The sequence below is a fragment of the Lissotriton vulgaris genome, chromosome 7, assembly GCF_964263255.1.
Source record: "Lissotriton vulgaris chromosome 7, aLisVul1.2, whole genome shotgun sequence".
NCBI lineage: Eukaryota > Metazoa > Chordata > Amphibia > Caudata > Salamandridae > Lissotriton > Lissotriton vulgaris.
This window is the reverse complement of record NC_141695.1, coordinates 842,229,777-842,254,633: the sequence shown is the minus strand read 5'-3', so window position 1 is coordinate 842,254,633 and position 24,857 is coordinate 842,229,777. Positions and strand designations below refer to the sequence as shown.

The window sequence follows — 24,857 nt, the reverse complement described above, 5'->3', positions numbered from 1 at the left end:
CAATTTTTTAGACCCTTTTTGAACATCTGTTAGGATTTTGATGAGTTATTGGTGGGTGTTTAAAATGAATGTAATGTTTCCCCTGAATGAAATGATCTGCAACAAGCTCTATTAAATTCTTTAGATTCTCTTTGTACATCTGTTAGGGCCTTTGCACATCATTGGTGGATGTTCAAAACTAATATCAATGAATGTTTCAAATGCTTTGACAGATTTTGCTTACAAAGTGCAATCTCTGGTCATGTTTTTTAGGCACGTAATATTGGTATATTATATTTTTGTGTTTGTATGCTGTTACTCTTAAGGTTGCATTTATAAGAATGCCTTATGCAATATTTTCACTTTGTATGTTGCACTATGCTCTTTGTCACTTTACAAAGGCTTCATAATGAATGCATTGATCATGTTTTTTATATGTAGCATTTGATTTCCGTATTCCTTATGGGGAGTATCATCTCCTTCCTGAGCTTGGTAATAAGTTGATATGGCTATAGTATGCAATAGTTGAATATCTATTGCGGTGCTATGCACTTTGTTACGTTATAAAGGACAATAAATTATGCTCCTAAAGATTTATGTAATAGATTGGAGGTTTTACACTTTTCAATTGTTAGTATTAGTATGTATCATGTACCACTGTTTTATTAATTGTTTCATGTTATATGGACCTCCTTGTGAATTCTGTATCATAATAAATGAAACTGAAACAGCCTAACCCAATTATCAGGGGAAATGTGTTTGAAGGAGGAGGGCCCAGCTTATTGTTTAAACAATGGGAAATTAACTATCTCCCAAAACATAGAGCTGTCCCTATTATTGCTAGCACAAATAAGTTGATCCCATACCTCCTTTCACGGGGGCAATTTTCTGATCTTTAACAACTTTTTTATATTGGCTGGAAACCAGAATTGACTCCCTGCCTAGAGGATAACTCTGATAACAATTGATGGTTGTTAAAGCATTTTTAAGGTTCACAACAATACAGTCACTTTCTAGGGTTTTTGGGTCCCTACCTATCCAAGAAACCTTTTTAAATATATTGATACAATTGAAAAAATGGGAGCTGCGCTCCAACCATCCATCCATCAAATGAACAACTTGTTTCTTTATTGAAAAAGAAATTCAGAAGAATTATCTTCCAGTGACGAAATTCCTCAGTTTTTGGCGATAACTACGTTAAATGTGTTTGAATCACAAGGGTCCAGCTTATTGTTTAAACAACGGGCGATTAACTATCTCCCAAAAAAAAACATAGAGCTGTCCCTGTTATTGCCTATCACAAATAAGTTGATCCTATACCTCCTTTTGCGGGGCAATTTTCGGATCTTTAACAACTCAAGTGGCAGTAGGCCACTTGAGGTGTCCTTGGTTTTTCTTATAAGGCGCCAGTCAGATCACGATGGGCCCTGTAACACGTGATTAAACCATGTGTGCGGACAACTCAAGCGAATTTCCTCTTGCGTCACAAATGACTTTACTTTACCACAAATCAAAATGAATTACATTATAATTAATTCATAAGAATGATTAACATCTAAACAGATATTAAAATGAAAAAAACAGTCTTTAGGAAGTTCAGAATCAAAATCATCTGCCCCATTTTAAGGCTGTCACTCTGACCTTGGGTGGTCTTCACCCCACTAAAATAATAAAAGTGTTTGACTTCAAACACCACAAATAGGAAGCAGTTAAAAGGTTATGGTTACTCAGGGTGCCCCATAAAACCAAAACATGTTCATAAAATTAATCATAGTAGGTGAAACAAAAATAAAATCTGTCACCATTGAGTATCTTCTACCGGTAAAAGCTGGAATATTCTGGATTGTCCTGGCCTCTAGACACTATTTGTTCAAAAGCGAAAAGTTAGAATCATTAATAGTATCATTTAATATTTCGCCCTGCAATGAGTGAATACAATGAAGTTAACTAAATATTGCAGAATCAGGGGAGCCTTTATCCATGAGATATTTAGCGGAACGGTGCAATTGAAGATCACCCATTAGCATTAGTTGAGTATTAACTTTACCACGGGTGATTACATTTTTCCCAACAAACTCTAAGCAAGCGTACATGATCGCATTGTGAACAGTTTGAATTATAAGAATTAATGATTAACAATCTGCACAAATTAGAAAATAATAATAAAAGTGCGGCCAAACTCATTGAGCCTGTATCTTACATCTGAACTTTACAATTTAGGATCAAGCAATTAGAATAAGAAGGCCGTCTTTTGCAATTCCAAAATTAGAGGAAACTGCAGGGACTGAGAAGGAAATATAACCATTTAAGGAAAAGTTGTTACAAGCAGTCCACGTTTCTTGGCAACATAAAATATTAAATCTCTTCAGGAAAAAAAATGTTACATCATCATTTTGCCTATCAGACCTGCTGTATTCCAACTCAAGAAGTTCAATGAAATCAACAAAACTGCATTTTGGCTGCTGTCTAGGTTAAAGTTAGAAGATTGAGTCAGTCAGTCGTTATTACCCAGTAGGCTTATAGGTGCCATTCGATTTGAGGGGGGTATTTCAATGGAGAATACCATGTGCAGAACTACAGATTGTTGTATTTCCATGTGCCTGGTGCTGTTCAGAACTACAGGGTAGTCAAAGCTTCTAAAAGAAGCCCATGGGAATGGGCTGGACACCAGAATAGACTCCCTGCCTAGAGGATAACTGATAAAAATTGACAGCTGTCAAAGCATTGTTAACGTTCACAACAATACAGTCACTTTCTAGGGTTTTAGGGTCCCTACCTACACAAGAAACCTTTCTAAATATATTGATACCATTGAAACAATGGGAGCTGTGTTCCAGGCACCCATCCATCAAATGAACTCCTTGTTTCTTGATTGAAAAAGAAATTCTGAAGAATTATCTTTCAATTAAGAAATTCCTCAGTTTTTGACAACAGCTAAGTCTAATGTCTCCTTCTAAAATTTCAGAATTTCAACCCTGCTGTACATGCCACAAAAAGATGTATTTCCCTGACCTGCATGATGTCTGCATATGGTGGCTGGATTCCAAAAACAAGTCGGTGGCCTGCTATTCCTGTTCATTGGTGCTCTCAAAGGCCAACAGAGAGCTGGAGGCCAAACTGTATCTGACCAAGGCCTGCAGCAACATACCAAAGTGTTTTCCTTCCTCTTCAAGTGAGTCTCCTGACAATAATTGAGCTCCCAAATGATCTTCCCACACAAAAACAGATAAGGCCCCATAGGAATAAGACATTGGACTGTTCAGAGTCTCATAGTCATTACCTGATGCCATGCACTTCCTCATCATCAAAAAACATTCAAACATTATAGAAGATAAAGTTAAATTCCTGACTGCATTGACTGATCTTGCACAGATAAAGGCTTTCTTACAGGCCATGCTGCATTTTTAATGATAGCTTTAGGAACCCTCCGGTCTACTCCTCAACGATGAGCCCATTTCTGGCAGTTTGATAACTCCTAACTCCACACCTCCATGGGTTCTTGCCAAAGCATCTAAAAATAAATCTCTACCTCGCAAGATGCCATTCTCTATTCAGACGATGCCATCACAGATGCCGCACTCAGAGCCATCCTTGGAACTACCTTTAATGTAGACTGAAATCATCCGTGTGGCAAGTTTTGATGATGAGCCTTTGCTGGAGTATCTTCCAAGGGCCCAGAGATTTGCCTGAATGAAAGAACTGTTTGGTTCTGACTCTGATACCTTGACATCCCTGCAAGGCTTATGACTGTACGGAAGGTGATTGCTTGGAGGCTGATAACTTCTTTTTCCTGTATAACCTTGATGCTAGCTTATTTCTTGTTTTCCAAAATTCAAGTGACCTGGATACCTCTCCCAAAGCGGATCTCTCTTACCCCTCCTGTCCTCTTTCAGAAGAAGTCTCCTCATTCACTGCAGTGGTATGAATAGCAGCAGAAGCTCCAGAGTTTACTCTACCGTAAAATGTTAGATGGAGGCCAAAAATCTTAAAACTCTTACTTAACTTTATTAGGCTCTTCCGCAGCCTATTCTGGCTGCTTGAGAAAATCCTTCTCAAGTCAAGCAGTTGACAGACAAATAGGCTGATGGCAAAGACCTGACCCATGCAGTGTGAACTTCTAATTATCTAAACTTTTGCAACTAACAATTGTGGTCCACGCCTCTCCCTAGAAATTGAGCCTGAATGCATTTTGCACAGCTTCTCCAGGCAGGTCGTCTGAAAGATTGGACTCCAGAGGGCAAATATATTTGCTTCTGGAAACCTTGCCATCCATACTGCAATTGCCACCTGACTTTTTGGCCATTATGTCCATGCCCGGTGGGAGCTAGCAATACCAGCTGGAGCAAATGAGAAACCCTCACTCTGATCAACAACAGTTTGGATGCTTCCAAGTAGATGTTGAAGTGTGGTCTAGATTCTGCAGAAACGGTGGTTCAATCCATGGGTATGGTTGTCATGACTGAATGCATTTTATAGACTTTTCTCGAGAGATCCAAACCACACTCGTAGACAAGCCCCTAAATGGCAAGAAGCTATTTTATGTGAAATCCAACTACTCTCTGGAGTTCTTCAAGAAGAGCAGGTCTGTGGCTCACTTGCTGGGTCTAGCCTCCTAAGTGGGTCAGTTCCATTATATGTGTAGAGAATTTTGAGGCTATACTAGGACTTGGCCGTCCCTGCAGCGCCAACCTTCGCCTACCTTTAATGGTAGGAGAGGATCTAGAGCATACTGTCACCAACACCAATCGGTCCAATCAGGGCGAAACTGGTCTTGGGTTGCTTGTGATCTGGTTTAGGGAAGGCCTGGCAGTTTGGTTTGGATTGTTCCTATTGGAGAAGGGTCAAGACTGATTTGCATACAGTGGAGCACGCACTGTTCTTCTGTCCTGCCTATGAAAAATGGCTACTCTCAGTATGCCATAACCTCGGGGCAAGAAACATGCAGAGGTTCTTTGTATTTTGAGATATGAAACGAGTCAAAGTATCGTCTTTGCTGTCTCCGGATACCTGCTAACGATGGAGAGGGCTAGGCGCATGATGTGCCGGCTTAATGCAGGTCCGGACATAACAAAAGAGGGTGTCCTCATTATTTAGCTTGGGCATATTTCCCAGGAGGTGGAAGAAGGCCTCTATTCTTCCTTTCTTGAAGAAACAGACCCTGGACCCAAAGGACCCTAATAATTATAGGCTAATCTGACGGCTTCCCCTCCCCGCCAAAGTCCTGGAAAAGGCTATGAACATCCAACTCAGTGCGTGTCTTCAAGCTAACAAGATACTTGACCCGTCCCAATACCGGTTTAGAGCGGATCATAGCACGGAGTTGACCCTAATCATATCCACTAAAGAAACTAAGGAGGCCCTGGATAGGGGAGGCAATGCAAAACTGATCCAGCTGTTTCTGTCCTCGGCCTTCGACACGGTCCATCACGAGATTCTGATGGACCGGTCGTCTGACGCAGGAATTAAAGGATTAGCTTGGAAACTCCTGCAATCATTTTTATCTAACAGAATGCAAACTGTGGATGTGGACAGCAATACCTCAAAGCCATTTTCTCTCCCATGCAGGGTGCCAAAGGACTCGTCTCTTAGCCTGACACTTTTTAATGTTTATGTGGCACCCCTGGCTGAAGTCATAAGATCCTTTGGTTTCCAACTCACCTCCTATGCTGACGACACTCAAAATGTGTTGTCATTGACAGAAGAGGCTGAAAAGGAAACAGGGGCACGTTTCCACGACTGTTTGGTTTGCCATATCTGGATGCATGTCCTCCAACTGTTTAAAACTAAACTCCAAAAAAACCGAGGTCATAAAGACACCTGACTGGTGGCCAAAAGACCCGGGATCCTGCCCCTCACCCATAAGGAAAGCTAAGAACCCCAGGGTGTTGGTGGACAATAAGCTCACCACGGGTGACCAAATACATATGGTGGTCTTTGTCTGCTTTTTGGAAGTCATCATAAGGAAAATCAAGTTTTTCCTTACTGAAAACAGCCTCAAGACAGTGGTCACAGCCCTCATAATGTCACACTTAAATTACTGTAATGGTTTATATCCTAATGCCTAAAAGCAACATATTAACAGGCTTTAACTTGCTCAAAAAGCAGTGGCTAGACTGCTGTCAGGGACTCCTAAATTTGTTTCTGTAAAGGAGGAACTCAAGCAACTACACTGGCTCCCGGTCAAACAAAGAGTACGCTTTAAAGCACGTGGTACTGTCTTTAAGGCCATAAATGGAGTTGGGCCTGATTTCCTAAGGAGTAAGTGCCAGTGGTACTTCCCAGGAAGAATTCTACGATCAGCAGAAGCTAAACAAGTTCTGGTTCTCTCATTTAAAAAAGTCAGTTGGGGAGGCATGAGCTTTACTACCTGCACCTCAAAGGCTTGAAACGATCTCCCCTTTTATCTCAGGAACGCCCCGGATCGCCTCTCCTTCAGGAAGGGGCTAAAAGCATGGCTCTTTACCCTGTAGCACACTCCTTCATGCTCCCTAGTAGGCAGTGCTTAGCGCCAGGACTCTCCAGGGTAACCGTGCGCTCTATAACTACGATTAACATACCATAACATTGACTCATCAGCACTTTGATACAACTGTTATGCAAGACTGCATCTGTCTATTTTATGGCCTAATTAACTGAGTTTTTGAAATGCACTGTCTGTATTGATTTTATTTAATAACTTTTTGATCATGGCTCTCATTTGTTTTAAACAGGTTTTTATTGCTCTTGTTGATGTATGCTGGCTCAAATATTAACATTCCATTTTATATTTGTTTTACTTGCACTTTTATGGTTTTTATCTGAATTAAAGATTTTGACTGACTGCATATGGCTGGATCATACCTGAGTTGGCATGGTATGTAAAATAATGATGGGCTTAGATGCAGCCCTGAGTATTTACCAGTGACTAAGATTAATTCAAGCATTTCATCCATCCTTTTTTGTATACTTTATCACCACCAACAGCAGCAGCAGATTCAGTCCCCATATATCCCTCACTGACTGTGCAGCCTCAAATCCCCTCTATTCCATCACCCCTTTAAGCCACCACCTTCTGGGGGGGGGGGGGGGAGGGGGGTAGTCATACACTGTTCCACCAACTAGGATACAATAATGACAGATCACTGCATCATCCAGCTAATCCATCAGGACCGAACACCCTTCCCTTACTGTCCTTCCCTCTTGACCTCCCTCCTTCCTTCAGGACATGCTTTCCATCTCAAGCCTCAATCTTGGAGGTGGGCCTCGGTGCCCTCCAAAGAAAAAGGCAATAGAGTTGGTACTTCTGGAGGAAAGCAGCACAGGATGTAATTTCAGGTCAATCTATATCTCTGTGGCTTGAGCTTTTTTATTTGGTAGTACACGTTCAGCATGTTGTCCAAAAGCCAAATCTGCTGGCCCTCAGCAGGGGGATGGGCTTTCTCCCCTGGATCTCAGCAATGCCTAGTTTTATCTTCCAGTCCTCCCCACTGATAGATGTTACCTGAGGTTCACTGTTGGATCCCAGCAGTATCAGTTCACTGTCCTTCTGCATGAACTAATAACACCCATGCATTTTTGCAAAAGTGATCGCTGTTGTGGCAGATTCACTGTGTGGGTCAGAAGTCAATGTAGATCAAGAGACTCTCAGGGGTTTGTTTTGGCACGCTTAAAGCCTTGAGGATGTTTTTCTCCTGCTCCCCTGCTCTGCTAGGGAGACGGTGGCCAGGGCGCTCATCTTATCCCGTCTGGACTACGCCAACGCCCTTACGAAACAAAAAAGAACCTCTGATCAAACCTATATATTTTTCTCAATGAAAATCTTCATACATTATTTTGAAAAGGATGCTAAATATCTGACAAAGACATTCAATTTATTCAAAAATATTGTTTTTATTTATCATTATTTTTCTTTTTGTTTTATTTTTCTGGTAATAAATACATTTCAGTTTGTGTATATACAAAGTTAACACTTTCTGTAAATCACTTTAGACAACATTTAAGAAAAAGGAGAAAAAGAACCCCAGAAAAAACCTAATCATACATTCATACCAATCGTTCCAACATGCATACTGTGGTGATCACTCCCTAATCTAAAAAACACTATCTGGACATATCATACACAAAACATTCAACATACAATGAATCTTTTCTTGAGAGACCCCTGTAAAGTTGCTGCAAGATAAAGTCTTAGAATCTATACACTTTACAGCTAGTACATTTCCTATAGGTTTATTTCTTCCTCTGTTTGATTATGAACATAGTGATTTAATATGAGGTTATCTCATAAGCGTACTGCCAACGTACGTTTCGGTGATTGTTGGTATTTAATTCACCTTCTTCAGGGCCAAAAACAAACTAGACAAAAAACATACATTTACATATATACCATGTTAAAACCAGGGGTTCTTGGATATCTAAAATATCACGAGGTAGCGATGTAGGCCAATATTCAGCTATTGAGTGTGGCGAGTTGTTCAGAGCAATTGGGTTTGGCTGATTCCTGGGCAGATTATGCCTAAATCGGTTTCCAACTTATCCGTCTGGGTGTTTATGTCATTTTGAAAGGTTTCCTATCGGACGACCTGTTGTGTTTTCTCCCAATAAAGTAGGTCGAAACGGGGACAGGCTGCACTTCTTCTTCTAAATTTTTTCTGATGTATTCGTCTCAGTGTATCACGGTAATGGTCGTTGACATCATTTGACTGTTCGTCTACAGGGGAGTCCTCCGGTTGACAAACAGCTACCCGTACGCTTACCCCTGCCTATATTAGTTCAAGATTTGCCTTTTACCTTCCTAGCCGTCCTCTTCGCTCCGCCCTTCAATGCCGGCTGGTGGTTCCCAGATTTCGACGAGCGCGGTTTGGGGGTCAGTCCTAGTCCTTTGTGGAGGACCTGTGCTTCCTTCCTTCCTTCCTTCTGAAGGTTGTAAAACCTTTTCACTAAAGCCAGAATATCACCTTGACTACCTTCTTTGCTCCACCTTCTAAACAAGAAAGAGACTCCATCGCCTGGACCCAAAAAGCACCTTGTTGTTCTAACTTCATTGTACCAAAGAGTTCCTGGTGTATGATTGACTGTTGTTTGGGTATGTCGGGCAAAGAAGGAAGAGGTTGTGCAGAAATTAACTGTCTCATGTTGGATAATGCCCTGTATAAAAATTCACTCTGCATTGATCAAAAAGCAACCCACAGAGGGCGTGCATGCTTATTCCACCAAAGCCAAGGCTGCAACCACTGCCTTAGCTCATGAAGTCCCTGTCCTGGACATCTGTCAGGCACCAATGTGGGCGTCACTGCACACATTCACCAAATATTACTGTCTGGACAGTCCGGTCCTTCGTGATGTGCCTTTTGCCCAATCTGTCCTACAAGGATTTTTGGTCCAATCTGCTCGCAGACCCATCTCTGGGGAGGTATCACTTTGGTATCTATTTTAAGGTAAGTAATTTGCAACTAGAAGTCTCTATTAGATGAACAAGTTATTTACCTTTGGTAATGCCCTATCTGGTAGAGACTCTGTCTAGTCGCAAATTCCTTCCCGCCCCTCCCATCCTCCTCATTTTGTGAACTGATTTCTATTTAGGGTTACCCTTCTGAGGCCCTTAGCACTGCATGCCAGTGCATCAGCATTCTTCATGGCTCCTCGTTGATGTAAGCATGCTGGTGTGGCGCCTATATAGCCATCAAATGTAAAAACAAGGTGATGGATGAAATGCTTTAAATAATCTCAGCGACTGCTAATCGCTCTGGCCACATCTGAATCGATCATTTTTCACCCCCCATGTCACCTAACTTTGCACACAGCCTTATGCAAATCAGTCCGGACCCTGTTCCTCATGAGAGCAGTCCAGCCTGAACTGCCAGGCCAGGTCTTCCCTGAACAGGAACGCAAGCAGCCCAGGACCGGTTTTGCCCTTCATACGGGCTCTTCAGCGAGGTATAGTGCCGTTCCAGTGGCACAGTGAACCCTGGACTCTGGGCTGTATATGCAAAAACAACAAGTCGATGGATAGAACGCTTGAATTCATCCCAGCCACTGGCAATGGCTCTGGCCGCATCCCAAACCATGGTTTTTCACCCACTGTGCCACCTCCAGTTGGACCCAGCCATATGCGAATCAGTCTCCACCCTGCTCTTCATGGGAACAGTCCAGCTCAAATTGCCGGACCAGGTCCTCCACGAAACAGAACACAAGAAACCTAGGACCAGTGTCACCCTAGTTATGGCTCTTCAGGTAGGTAGAACTTGGTTCCAGTGGAACAATGAGCCTGGGACCCACATCTGGGCATCTGGGCATACCCAGTGCACTTATGTTATGTTATGTTATGTTATGTTAGGGATTACTTGTATAGCGCCTATCACCGCCGGTCTCTAAGCGCTTACCAGAAAGAACATAACACACTAATGACCCTAGAACCTCAGTTGTTTCACCTCCTTAGTGCGTCAAATGCAAAAACAACAAGGTTATGGATGGAATGCTTGAATAAATCTTACCTACTTGCAATCGCCTAGGGCTACATTCCAATCCATCATTTTTTGCCAACTATGCCACGTCAGTTTGGACACAGCCATGTGCAAGTCAGTCTTGACCCCATTCCTCATGGGAACAATCCAGCCCGAACTGCTAGGCCATGTCCTTCCTGAACAGAAGCAACCCAAGACTAGTTTTACCCCTGTTATGGGCTCTTCAGCCTGGTATAGCTTGGTTCTAAAAGGAGCAGGTTCAACACTGATTAGTATATGACTCGGTCTAAACTGAGGTGGCAAGGTGGGCTAAAAACAATGGATTGTCATTTTGCCTAAACTGCTGTATCTATTGGTTAACATCCCTATCCCCCTCACACTCCTTTCTAATAACCATGATTTGGACGGGTCGACAAGCTTGGGTCTTGTGGGAACTCTTTACCGTACTGCTGTCCCAGGTCGACTTGGGAGCCCCAGACATCCAACTGTATGCTTTTTGTGTGCAGGCCCAGTTTCTGTATTTCTGGGTGCACCCCACTCCTTTCTAGTCATACACAGCTGTGGAGTTGGATGTTGCGGTGACGGTTCCCCTACAGGTGGCCCTATATCAAGCCTACCGACGGCCACGTGACGGCATTGACACAGTTGAAACTTTGAGGTGGGCATGGGATAGACTCTGGGACAGAGCCCGTTGCAGAATTCTGTATGCCCCGTCCATCCCCCTGGCATATAAGGGCGCGAGCAGAGCATCAGCGAAAAAGGTGGGTTTGCGTACATTTGCTGATTTATACCCAGAGGATGTGTTCAGGTCCCCCCCAGAACCCGTGGAAGGTCGCGCAGTGCCGTTCTTGGAATTGTTCTTATATTATAAACTCAGGGCTACATGCAGGGCTATGCACGATACGTTCACAAGTCCCCCTCCTACACTGCTTGCCCTCAAAAACATGCTGAAAATGGACTCCTCTCGCAGGCTCATAACAGACATTTACAATAACATGCAGTATTCAGCCCCCCTGATGAAGCCCAAGGCCTTTCAGAACTGGAATACTGAATTGCACAACCAGATAACGGAAGAGCAGTTGGCCTTTTGCTACAGCCATTTCACAGCTCTATCCCCTGACTATAAACTATGTTTAATTAATTTTTAATATCTCCACAGATTTTATATCCCAGCTACATCGCATGGGGGTCAGGGCAGTTGACCGCAGCTGGCGATGTGGCTATGCTTCAGCAACATTCTCCCCGATTTGACATCCTTTTGGTCTAAGATTTTCACCACAGTACATTACTTATTTGGCACGGCAGTTGACCCAGACCCCATACTTGGATTATTGGGGTATGTCAGAGACACACCGGTTGGGACCAGCAAACTACACGCTAGGTTATTACTTTACACTAAACGCAGAATAGCCATACATTGGGAGAGGAGGGGTGTCCCCTCCATGGAGGCTTGGGTAAAAGACGTATAACCTTCAGCCATACACAACTATTCACCTTCTGGGAGTTGATGCAGTCGGCATCCCGGGTAAGGACATATGAAGTCCATTTCTGGAGTAAGCGCGCACATGCCAACATGAGGAGGGGGATCTCCACTGGCATCAGGGGAGTAGTGTGCGGGTGCTCTCAAGCTTCAATACAGTTATCATCCTGGATTAGGAGTTGTACTGATGCTAGGATAAATGTCAATGCCAGCCTACACGTATATGCCCTGCTGGGATTTCTCACCTGGGATATATTATGGTCCAGCATGCAATTTGCCATTCCCTGCCGCACTGCTGGGAAGTGCTTGCTATGTATTACCAGATGTTGTAAGTACCCGATTCAGCCATCCTCCTGTACCGTATCTCGAAATGTATGGAATGTGTTCGTACTTTGTGCAACTGGCTACGCTGTTTGTGTTGTTGGTTTCTTGTTTTTGGAAATGCCAATAAAGAAAGTATAAAAATAAAATAAACAAATTTAAACAATGGATTGGGATGTGGCCCAAGTGCTTGCCAGTGACTGAGATTAATTCAAGCTTTCTATCCATCACCTTGTTTTTGCATTTGATGCCCTAAGTGGACCAGGTATGCCCAGATGTACGTCCAGGGTCACTGTGGCACTGGAAACACGCTATATACTAGAAAAAAAAATAAGGAACATTCCATCCCCCACACTCCTTACTCAATATCATCTTTTTTAGAGCTTTCCGATGACGTTTATAGCCCCATAGGAACCTAGATGTGGTCCTTTCCAAACTTTTAAAACAAGAGGGAGGAAATTCCAGCGGTATAGTACGATACATATAGAGCACTTTCGGTAAGATCAACATTTTTAAAATGTTAAGTCTACCATGCAGTGATAAGTGTAAGTGTTCTAAACGTTGTAATAAACTATTAATATGGGATATCACAGGATTTATATTGACTTCAGGTATTTTCTCTATGGGCAATGATATCTTGATTCCTAAATATGTAACCTCTGAAATTGTAGGAATATTTGAGGGTGGATTCTCGCCAGAACATAAAATCTGCGTCTTCTCCATGTTAAGTTTATACCCAGAAAATGACCCAAATTGTTTAGCAAGTTAGTTGATTGTCGGAAGAGCAGTCTGTATGTCGGTGGTTGTTATGACAATATCATCAGCATAAGCCAATTTGCGATAGTTAATATTCGCTAAGCTAATAGGACTAATCCTTTGTTCCATGATAAAGCGGTTGATTAGGGGATCGATATAAAGTGCAAAAAGTAAAGGTGAGCAGGGGCATCCCTGACGGGTGCCCCTAGTAATCAAAAAAAAAAGGAGAAAGCTGGCCATTAATTCGAATACATGCTTTTGGGGCGATATACATAGTTTTTAGTGCCGTTAAGAACCCTGGACCTATTCCCTTCCTAGCTAACACGTCCCATAGATAACCCCAGGCAACCCGGTCGAAAGCTTTTTCAGCATCTAAAAATATGAGTCCAACACTAGACCGGGTTGCCTGGTTCCTTATTTTTTTTCCTACTATTTAGCAGCAACACTCCAATTTATCAGACCCCTAATAATTGGCGATAGAGCACCTATTCCTGCTTATCAAATCCCATCTATTTTTGAACTTACCATGGGCGAGAAAGTGAAGGGTAGCTTTCTTAAGGTTGTTGAGCCAAGCTATCATAAAAAGACAAAGTTTAAGACGCTGAAGTCAGTCTTTGGAGCTTGGCAAAAAGTATGGAAGCATTTGTCTATATCTAAATTAAACGTTTATACCCCTTTAGCGTCGCCTGGGCTCCTTCCAAATATTTTTTGTGATTTAACGACTTACAGATGGGAGCAGAAAGGATTATGATATTTGGGTGATTTATTCAGCAACGGCCAAATCGCATCTTTTCATGAATTACAGAATACATTTCTGTTGGCAAGAAACGATTTTTTTAAATTTCTTCAGATTCGAAGCTTTTTACAGAGTCACACGTTTATTATTTCAGCTAGAATGACAAAAATTTCTTTATTGGAACTCCTTCATAAAAAAAACCCTATAGGGTCTCTTTATTTAAGTTTGATTCAAGGATGTGGGGATGAGATGGAACAATGCCAGTCGAAATGGGTTAGCAAATTAGGACTCCCTGATATAGATGTCTTGTCATCTGTTAAATGCGCTTCTGAATGTTTAATTACAGAGTTGATGAAATCTCAACATTTTATGTGTATACACGATCTCTATTATACACCCAGTAAGGTTGTTAAGTGGAGCACTACTACCGGAACGAACTGTAGCCGCTGTGGCTTGTATGCAGTCAGCGATTTGCATATGTTCTTTCAATGTCTCAAACTCAGGAGTTTTTTCTTCAAATTGAAAGCTTTCTGGCTGCTGTTCTTAATTGTGACATTGCAGTAAACACCGAGATGGTGTTGCTAGGAATGGATTTCTCTACCTCTAGATCAAAGCCAGTGACTTATTTTTTGTTTATTTGTATGGCAATGGCCAGAGCCTGTATTACTAGGGAGTGGATCAATTCAGACCCCTCTTCTTTTTTTACTTGGCGTGAAAAATTATTGTTTATGTATAATATTGAATCTGCCATTTATAAGCTAAAAGGTATTAAAAGAAGAGCTTTGGGGGAGAAAATCTGCTCTCCAATTGCTGATTGGATGTAATTATTTTCTGTGACTATTAATTTCTTACTTTGTATGTATTTGAGATGAATCTTTTGTTTGTTATTTGTATTGTTGTATTCCCCTGCAATAAAACAATAAAACTTAAAAAAAAAAGGAAACACGCTATATGTCGCTGAAGAGCACTAACTAGGGTGAAACTGGACCTAGGTTGTTTTGTTCCGGTTCAGGGACCTGGCCTGTCAATACAGGCTGGACTGTTCCCATGACAAACAGATTCAAAACTGATTTGCATATGGCTGTGTCCAAACTGAGTTGGCATGGTGGGCAAAATATGATGGATTGGGATGCGACCCTGAGCGATTGCCAGTGGATGAGATTAATTCAAGCATTCCATCTATCACCTTTTTCTTTATGCATTTGACGCCCTAAGGGCGCCAGATATGCCCAAACGTGAGTCTCTGGCTTACTGTGCCACTGAAGCCAAGCTATAACTGGGTGTAGAGCCCTAAATAGTGTGAAGCCAGTCCTACGCTACGTTGCTTGTGCTCCAGGTCAGGGAGGACCTGCCTGGCCTGGCAGTTTGGGCTGAACTATTCCCATGAGGAGCAGCATCAAGTGATTGCCAGTGGCTGAGTTTGATTTATGCATTCCATCCATCACTTTGTTGTTTTTGTATATAGATAGGCACAGCACATGTTTTTCTGTCACAACCCATCGGTCATTGCACCATCAGGATTCAAGCAAACCGTGCCGAAGACGGCTGTAATGCCAGAAACCGGTCCCCGGGAGCTTGTTTCCTTCCCAGTGTAAGAATTGGCTTTTGTAATTTGGTTTGCCCTGTTCCCATCATGCACTGGGACAGGAACAGACTAATTTGCATACAGCCAGGTTCAAAAACGGTGTTGGATCTAGCCCTGATCTCTTGACTGGGTGAGAGATTTCTGCTTAATTCAGAGACTCTGTCCCTCACCACCCCTTGTTGTAAATATTTTTGTCCACCCTAAGCGTGGAAGGGTATACTCAGACATGAGTCCCTTGCTCATTGCACCATCAGGATTCAAGCAAACCGGGCCGAAGACGGCTGTAATGCCAGAAACTGGTCCCCGGGAGCTTGTTTCCTTCCCAGTGTAAGAATTGGCTTTTGTAGTTTGGTTTGCCCTGTTCCCATCATGCACTGGGACAGGAACAGACTAATTTGCATACAGCCAGGTTCTGAAACTGGGATGGTGCAGTGAGCTAAAAAACGGTGTTGGATCTAGCCCTGATCTCTTGACTGGGTGAGAGATTTCTGCTTAATTCAGAGACTCTGTCCCTCACCACCCCTTGTTGTAAACATCGGTTGTGACAGCCAAACGACAGCACCACCGGAGCTCAATGTTTTAGATCCAGTCTGATGCACAGTGATAACTCTAAGGTAAAGAATATGGGACTAAATCGTTTCTATCAGATAATGCAGTATCAAAGGTAGATAACTGGTTAATTTTAGCCTAGGCTTCTGGCAAGAGTTTTTGTGGAAAAAAAACCCTTACTAAATTTGTTTTTGGTGTTTGTTGCAATCTTTTTCTCTTATTTCGAAATTACCACACCAGTATTTGCCACTTTTTTGCTTTTATATCCACAGTTTTGACTGATTATTTTATAGTCTGAGGTATGGGAACTGTTTTGGTATTTATTATGTAGCACAAACATTCAGACCGTTATCTAGATGTAATTTAGAGAGGGGGGGGGGGGGGTTCTTCCATAACTTGTCATTTATTAACTGTGGTTTTTCCACGATTTCTCCAAAGGTTATTCCACTGACTGGGCTTACTTATGAATATTATTGTGGTATTCTATGTCAATGTAAGTTCTCTTGGAACATTGATCTGTGCCAGTTAGAGGTCCCCTAAACTAACATTAACATCTGCCAACCATCCTCTAAACAAGCAAATGAATGAAAGAATGAATAATGAGACTACTATATCATCTCTGTTTGCTCTTATTTACTTAAAAACTCTTCTGATGTTCCTGTTCACAGCAGCGTCATCTGCAGACTTCATCTCAGAAAAATAGATCTACGGTGATTAAGGATAACACAGCACCTGACTTGAGGCGCTCCCCACCTCCCGGCAAGATGGAACAAGTGCCAACCAATCCACCTGCGAAGTCATGGTCTGGAGAAGAGGAAGCACTCCAGGATATCTGGCAGATATTAGAAATGGGCTCAAGCCCTTCCATCCTCAGTAGCCGAGAAACTACAGAGCAAGGTACGTTTCAGCCAGGTTTATGAGGAAACTGTGATCTGTTGCAGGCACTGCTTTAAGTTCAGAGACGAAACATCCGCCATTCATGCAATGTGTCTCATTTATGCAGGCAGGATTCTGTGGTAGGTCATGGTGCCACCTGTATCATGTGTCTCTTTACCGCATTATCACTGCATCCTGTCTCATTTACCTCTCATATGTGTCATATGTTTCTGCCCCTAATATGTTCCTCTTCAGCATATGCTACCCTCCCTCATAAATTCCCATTCGTCTTTTGTTCTTTTGTTAGTTATCTCCCTGCGTCTTCTGTGCCTCTCCCTCTTGTCCTCATGTAGTCCATCTATTGAGTGTCCCAGTCTGACATGTTTCTCCACTCTGTTCCTCTCAGCTGTCCTTTCAAGCCAGAGCTAAAAAGTAATCTCTCTAGGGACAGGTTTAATTCCAGTAGAAGTTTAGGACTACGCCAGAGGCAGAAAAGCTATTCACTCAATATGGCCGCCGGCAGTAATGACTTTGGGGAGCGGCGAGTACCCCATCTGGTTTAGAGTAGCTCCCTCCTGATTCAATGTAATACAATGAAGGTTTTGTAGCATCACAAAGGTAAAAATTTTTCTAAATTGGCATTGAGGAGGACATCTTCTTTGCTGTTGCTCTGACCTTTCAGTTGCCATATAAGCAAACCTGGCCCCTCACAGGTACGTCTGTGCTCACTACGACATCCCACCTGGCAACGCAAGGGACCCTTTGGACTAGCCCAACTATTGTATGGCAAACCACTAGGACCCTCCTTACCAGTACCTGGTAAAATGGGGTAGTAATACCAGGCCATGTTACCATTACTTGGTAGTATTACCGCCCCATTTAACAGCGAAGCATGGGAGGGGGATAACATGCAAGACCCATTACTATCAGGCCTTTAACTGCTTGATTTTTGTTGAATTCCTTCCCATTTCTACTCACAAATTCCCGAGCTCTGAAAAGGTTCCATTTGTAACTGGAAAAACATGAGTTAATACTAGTATTACATCTTATAGTAATGCCACATTCAGTAACAATTGAACCATGTAGAGTGGTATTACGACAGAACACAAAGCAAAAATAGTGTGTATGGCCAGACTTGAGTAGTAGTGTAGGCAAGGCATTATGTATCCTAATCAAAGCAAGGTCAAGTGTCTCATATTGGCCCTCCAATATCCCACTTCTGTAGTAAAAACATCCTTGTTTTGAGGTGCCGTGACCCCTCGCAGTCTTTTTGAAAATGTATGCATATAGTATTTCTATGGTGCATACCTAGCCAAAAAGCACTGGAGCACTGTACACGGTCAAAGACAAGTTTAAAGCCAATGAATAAGAGGCTGAGTTGTGGATGGTTAATGCTTTGTGATCTAGTGTTTTTAAAGAGTTGAGCCTTCAACTTTTTCCTAAATTGAAGCAACTTTTGGGCAGTCCTAATGGATATGGGGATGTTATTCTAGGTCCTTTGTACATATATGGAAAAGGATTCCTGTCTTATTGTTTTCTTATTTACACATCTTGGTCTGCAGTCTTTTCTACACTTCTTAGTCTGCAGTCTTAAACTGTTGGCGTGCTAATATCCACCATGGAAGCTTTGTAAATATGTGTCTGCTGGTTTTGAAGATGATACAGGTTAGCAAGAGGAATCAATGAAGTTCCATCAGGATCATATTTTTTCCAGCCCATGAGGAGACTTCCTGCAGTTCTGGGAGGCCATGGAGTAGGGTATTACCACCAAACAGATGCAAGTGCTCAAGGGCTTGAACAGCAGTTCCGAAGTTGCTTTCTGGAAAAATGGTTTGACTTTCTTTAGAAGAGAGAGAGCTGGTAACAGATTATCTTTGTTGTTTGGCAATTTGATCTTTGAGGGTGAGATTGGCATCCAGGGTGAGCAGTATTTAAGGCAGTGGATGACTAAAGCAGAGGAGAGTTTCAAGTAGAGTTGTGAATCCTCTGCATATTGGTGAATCTTGATGCTGTTACCTGTGAGTAGAGCATCACACGGCTCCATGTAGTCCGTATGGAACCCTGGGGTTTAAAGAGATCTTTTGTGAAAGTGTCACTAATACTTCCTGAATCTGCATAGTTGCCCTATGGCTATTGCAGGAACAACTAGATAAGGACGAACCTCAGTGAGTGAGTGTGTTTAGTGGTGTTACTTACCTGATTTACTGTTACCTTGCAGCTCTGAGACGTGGTCAGTACAGACTCTTCCGATGATTTAAGGCTTCCATTATGTGTGCATATCAGTTCCAGGTGATTACTGCATGTGGGGCTGGAACTAAGGTAAAGGAAAACAGAGTTTTTTTCTTTATTTGAGACCCCATCTCACTTTGTGCCAAAGTTCTGTTGTTTGTGTCACTTTTACCACGAGATAGATAAAAGCATCTACTCTGTGTTTCACTGCTGATTGTGGAGGACAAAAGCTCTGCTGCCAGGAACTTTTCAGCAGTTTATTGGCTAGCACTGAGTGCAGTACCATAGCTTTTCTGGGAGTACTCTGTGCTTACCTAACTTGGTGAATGATGCATTACTGGAGATCTCCAGAACCTTTCTCTAATTTGACAAGCGCTGATCATCTCCTATGTAGCCCCGGATCGCCCTGATTGTCATTTGAGCTCTTTACTTTGCAGTTTACATGTCATCACTGTGTTTTGTGGCACAAAGAGGCAATCGCAGTATTGCTTTGTTTGTTCTGTGAACTGTTGTGCTTCATAGTTGGGTCTATACATAGCTGTGTTTTACACATCATTCCTTCTATAGTGAGGTTGTGCAAATGGTTCTGGGCCTCACTGTGTTGAACATGTATCCATTGCAGTTACTTGCTGCATGCTGTTTCATGCAGGGCGATGTTGTACCCCTGCCCTTCTGAGTATAGCACTGTGATGTACAGTCCTTTCCTGGCTCTTGTACAATTGGTACATGCTAAGCTGTGCTAGAGAGAAGGGTAAAGGCACAACTGGGCTATACAGCTAGCTCACGTTTGTGTTTTAGTGATGCTTCATTGTCTGCACAGCTGCATTATAAAGTTTGTATGCCATCCAGAGCTCACAGTGGTGACAGATGTTTCTACTCTGGGCTTGGGAGGGCTTTGGGGAGTGGGTAGGACACCTGAACAATATAAAGACACCCTCTGCTTGGGCTGGAGCCTAGACAAGGTAGAGATTAGGAGCCTCTGGTCTTTGCTGGAGCTGGGTATCAAATCAATTTTCTAGTCTGACAATCCATCCGTCTGGCTCTCAGTGCCTTTCTGCTCTTAACTAGGGGCAGTCCTGTGCAAGTTCTAACAAACTACATGACTACCATGTGATACTTCAACTAACGGGCCTTTCGGGGTCATGTGTCAATGTCACTAAGCACAGGGAATGCAAAGCTGGACAGACATTTAGGAGCCGAGCACACTCAGTAAATCTAGACTACTCACGTTTGCCCCAATGAATCCATAATGATCCAGCCGCCAGACTGAACTCTGGAGTTCAGAATGGCTTCCCCTTACACCTGAATGACAGTTCCCATTATAAACTGAGCCCAGCAGCGTTGATTGCGGGGAGAAAGTCAAGGAATGACAGTGCAGATTTCAGGCCGCCATGGCTGTGTCCAAGAAAACAGCCCACCTGGAGCCCGAGGAAAGTCCAGGAGCTGGACTGTGCTGGGCCCTGGAGGGACTGCGCTAGTAGAGATGGCAGAGAGAGTCCTACTTGCCCGGAGCCATAGAGGATGAAGGTTGTATTCAAGGAACCTTTCCTTGTGCGTACACAATGTGGTGGAGTCTGGCGTCCATAGCCGACCAGGGTAGCCCTAAGAGACACACCTCAAACAGGATTACAACCAAGGTCTGCACCACAGGGAAAGCAGAGGACCAGCTTCTCTGGGGTGCAGAAGGTTGACCGGATCACCCGAGCGACGTGAGTGAAGAGGCCCCTGGTCATCCTAACTGAATAAGGTGAGCTAGGCCTTTGGTTCTGTACTGGAGCAGACGTAGAGAAGCACCCACAGCCGTGCATCGAGATCTCAGTACATTTAGTCAGCTGGCGAATGGATGTGACGCAAACAGAGAATGATGCCCCAGCTCCGCTGGGGTGTACTCGGCCAGCTAATTGAAGGACTCCCTCGGAGTGAAGGGGAGGAATTTCTGCGTGTGGGTTACGCTAGGAGACCGCTTGGCCTTCATGCATGCTTGGGGCCCTGCAGGCAGCCGCAGCTGGAGGGGAAGGCTGCAAAGCTGAACTGGATATACTTCTTGCTTTCTCCTTGCTACCAAGACACATTCCTCTGTAGTATATTTGTGATGCGGTCACACCCAACTGTGTAGCTAGTTCCATGTTCTCTGTTCTGCAGAGGCAGTTCCATGTCCCACACTGAGCAAGAGAGACCTCCCCTACCGAATTTGGAGGTTAGAAGGTAATAGAGGAAGGGTCGTAAGGCTTACTTTCCTGTTGAATCTGCCACCCTCCATTGGTCGAATCTCTAAGGCACAAGGTCCTACCACATAAACTGCTGTTAGCCTAGCTGGCATAGTCATTGGGCTACAATGACCCCACTTGACATAACTTCACTGCTTCAACCACCACAACAGCAGCAATGGGAAGAGATAGTCCTGCGAAGACATCTCAACAAACTCGCACAGAGCAGTTTGTAGATGGATCCAGGGGCTTGGACTCACTGCTGGGCGCCTGGGAAATCCGGGGGGTAGGGGCGGGGTTTGTGGCGCAGAGGACTCCTCCAGTGCCCAGATCCAAGCTTCAAGTGACAGATTCCGGCTACTACTGATCAATGCCATGTCCATCGAGGTCAACCTCCTACTGAGGTTCCGTGACAATTGTAAGTGGTGTTTTCGACTCGCACGAATATGGTCGAGTCTGGTATCTATGAACCGCAAATGACGAGTTTAGTAAGTGTGCGCAGTTTCGCTGTGCTGACCTAAACCGTTCGTTTGTTTCGTGGGTTTCTCCATCCGAGCCCACGGGTTCCATCTTAGATACGGCATCCATTTTGTCTCTTGCCCTCAAGTAGCCAGCGAACGGACGTTGTCCGCTTCGCGACCCTGGGGTTTCCAAGACTCTTGCAGAAGACACATGTTCCTCCAAAAGTGTCTTTATGATGAGAGGGATGATACTGTAAGGCAGATGGCCCCGCTCGAGGGTCATCTTGCCGTGCCGGTCTATTGTCTTAGCCGTGCATCTCATTAGGCGCGTCTCTTTGACGCCTGTAGCTCGTGTTTCCCGAGACCACCCTTTTTACACCCTTTCCGATCTCCCCACTGTCCTGTCTTCCTCTGCACCTGTCCTTGTTCCTTCTTTTATCTGTTTATTGCTGATTGGAATGCACTAATGGTGGGAAGAGGGGCTTTTACAGTTGGGAACTACCAAATGTTTCCGCACTTATGTTCTGGACCCTGAATGCATCAAAGCGACCCCTCTCGGGGATAATGTTGGGAACCAAGTTGTAAACCTTTTTGTGCCATGTTAACGTATGAGAGAAATGTGTATAAAAGGAGCGACCTACAGTAGCAATTCGAAGCAGTCTCCTTGAACATACACACGCTGTACTTCCTGTGACTTCTGTGTTCCCTGCAGTAAATAAACCTCGAATCTTTGACGCCGAAGGAAGTGTCCCGTGTCTCTGTCATTTGTACGCCGGAACAGGTTACCCACGAAGGTTTTAGGTGTTGTCCCCTGGCACCGCTGGGTATTATAAAAACCCAGTCCTTCAGTTGGCGCCCAACGTCGGGCTGCATCAGTGGTACCGCTCCAAGCCCGACGATCGTGAGGAACTTCGTGTGAAATCTCTGAGGGAAGGTGCACCCCGCTTCATCGATCCTGTTGTCGAAATAAGTGGCCCGACGACTTTTCCCGCGAAGATTCCCGCCTCCTGACGGCTGCGACGGACTGCTGCCCTGACTGTAGACCTGTTTTGGCGCCTGGCGTAGACCTTGGTACTGCGAGACGATTGACGGGCCTTCCTGGTGACGCCATCGATCTTTGAGTTAAGTATTTGTGGGTCGCTCCCAGAGTCCTTAGTTGTGGTTGCTTAGTTGTTGCATGGTTCCATTGCATTTCTGGTTCTTAGTACTTGGTTCTTTGTTGTAATATTTGACGCCTGCAGACGCCAAAAACCGAGGGTTTTGTTCATTGCTGGGACTTGGTAAATCCCGTAACCCTTGAAGTTTGTGAAACTCAGCCAGCGTGCGAGATGCCTGGCCGTAGTACTTTGTTCAGTTGTTTTCGTCGTTGTTGTACGGATTCCCGATTGGAGGACTCATGTCCGATACCTCCGGTTGGAACTCCAACATACGAGCTCTACAGTAAGCACGGACTAGGTCCGATTACTTTTAATAAATATTGGATCCGCTATACCAAAAAAGATGGTGTCCTTAGTTGGCCACCTCATGGTAGTTTCGAAACGCCGATCTTAGATAATCTCGAGACTAAATTGTTTAAGAAAAAATCAAGGCCGGCCATGTTTGATGCCTTTCGGTTGTGGCGTAAAGAAGCCAAACAGAGAGAAATCAGACTTTTAAAACGTAGTCAAAGAGATGGAGTTGCTACCATTGTCAAGAAAGCAGAGCAGTTTCAGCGAGATAAGGAGGAAAAGGAAAAGGAAGTCTTTGATAGATTACAACGTATGTCTGTCGATAAGTGCTATCCTGCTTTACCGGCGGATACGGACAAAAAGGAGGATGGTACCGAGGACCCCTTAATGTCTTATCTCATGAAGTCACCACCTCCGTATGCACAGGATACCGCAGTTCTGGTGGTTCCTCCTGTACCTGTTCCTCAACCAGCTCCTGTCCCTGCACTTCCCGCTGTTCCTGCTCCTCTACCTGCTCCTGTCCCTACTGCTCCTCCACTTGTACTTCCTCATACTCCTGCTCCCGCTGTTTCTACTGTTCTGGTTTCTCCTGCCGTTCCTTCTGTTCCTGGTACTTCTCTTGTTACCCCTTTGGGCTATTCTTTGTCTCCGACTGTTCGACGTCGTACTCCCTCTGTAGCCGCTAACTTCTTTCATTCTCTTGGTCCTATTCTTGAGTCCGCTGGTTCGGACGGTCCTCAAAGACGTAGTCAGCTTCCTGACGGTAGGGAGCGCGACTCATTGTGTAATATGGCTATGGGTTGGGTGAGATGTCCTGCTAGGAATGCTCCGCGTGCGGTATTGAAAACGTTTGAACAATTCAATATACCGACACAAAGATTTGTTTTTGAAGAAATGTGCAAAGCTTTACGTGACCTAATATCGGCTGACGCATCTGATGATGTGATGACTGCCTTGACTAATCTACAGCTTCAGTTCTCAAGTGGAATGGTCATAGGTACCAATGTTCGGCGTGCAGTCGAGCAATTACTGTCCCTTCGTTCTTCTATGATGCCTCGAGCATTGTTTGTCGAAGATATTGAGGGACCGCTAGATGTACCTGGTCAGTTTCCCATGCGTGAAGTTCCTCCAGTATGGATGCCAGCTAATCCTCAGGCTCAGCCTCCGATCTTGGTACATTTTCAGCGAGTGTGGATACACCTCCCATGGAAAAGATCAGAAGTTTTACAGGTAAAGCAATCTTTGCCTGACCCTCGCACAAATCCTGCAGGATACTATAAAGAATTATCGCAGCTTGTAGAAGCTACGATAATGAATCTTGCCGATATCGATATGCTGTTTGGCAATGTCGTACCGCAACCGGTATGGGCAAAGATTCGTCAAGAAAACCATGCGGTAGAATTAGGTGGTGATTGGGCTGCTCTTATCGCGGCAGACGCGCGACAAGTTGGTGGGGCTAAACCCGAACAGCTCATTACCGATCTCCCCCAGAGAATCATTACCCTAATGAAAACGCTTATGCCAGCCATGAGGGTAAATTGGGACAAACTGTCCGCTTGCAAGCAAAAGAAGGATGAGAGTGTCTCGGATTTCTTCACGAGATTCGAGGAGGCTTTCATCGACCACAGCGGTCAAGATATGGGTACCGAAGGTGGTCAGAGGTTGTTTGTGGACAAATTTGTTTCCAATTTATTGCCTGACTTGAGTAACAAATTAAGAAATTCCGAAAGTGCGTGGACTGTTTCTACTTCTGCTCAGATATTGGCTACGGCTCAATATTATGAGAAT

General features: G+C 43.9%; 1 protein-coding gene across 1 annotated transcript in view; it reads left to right on the top strand.

Annotated features, from left to right (window-relative positions):
• Nucleotides 1–24,857, top strand: part of CCDC57 (coiled-coil domain containing 57) — an 817,765-nt gene that overhangs the window by 768,144 nt on the left and 24,764 nt on the right. Inside the window, exon 19 of the mRNA XM_086931199.1 lies at nt 16,517–16,745. Coding sequence (XP_086787325.1) covers nt 16,517–16,745 — 229 coding nt within the window. The remainder of the gene's footprint in view (nt 1–16,516; nt 16,746–24,857) is intronic.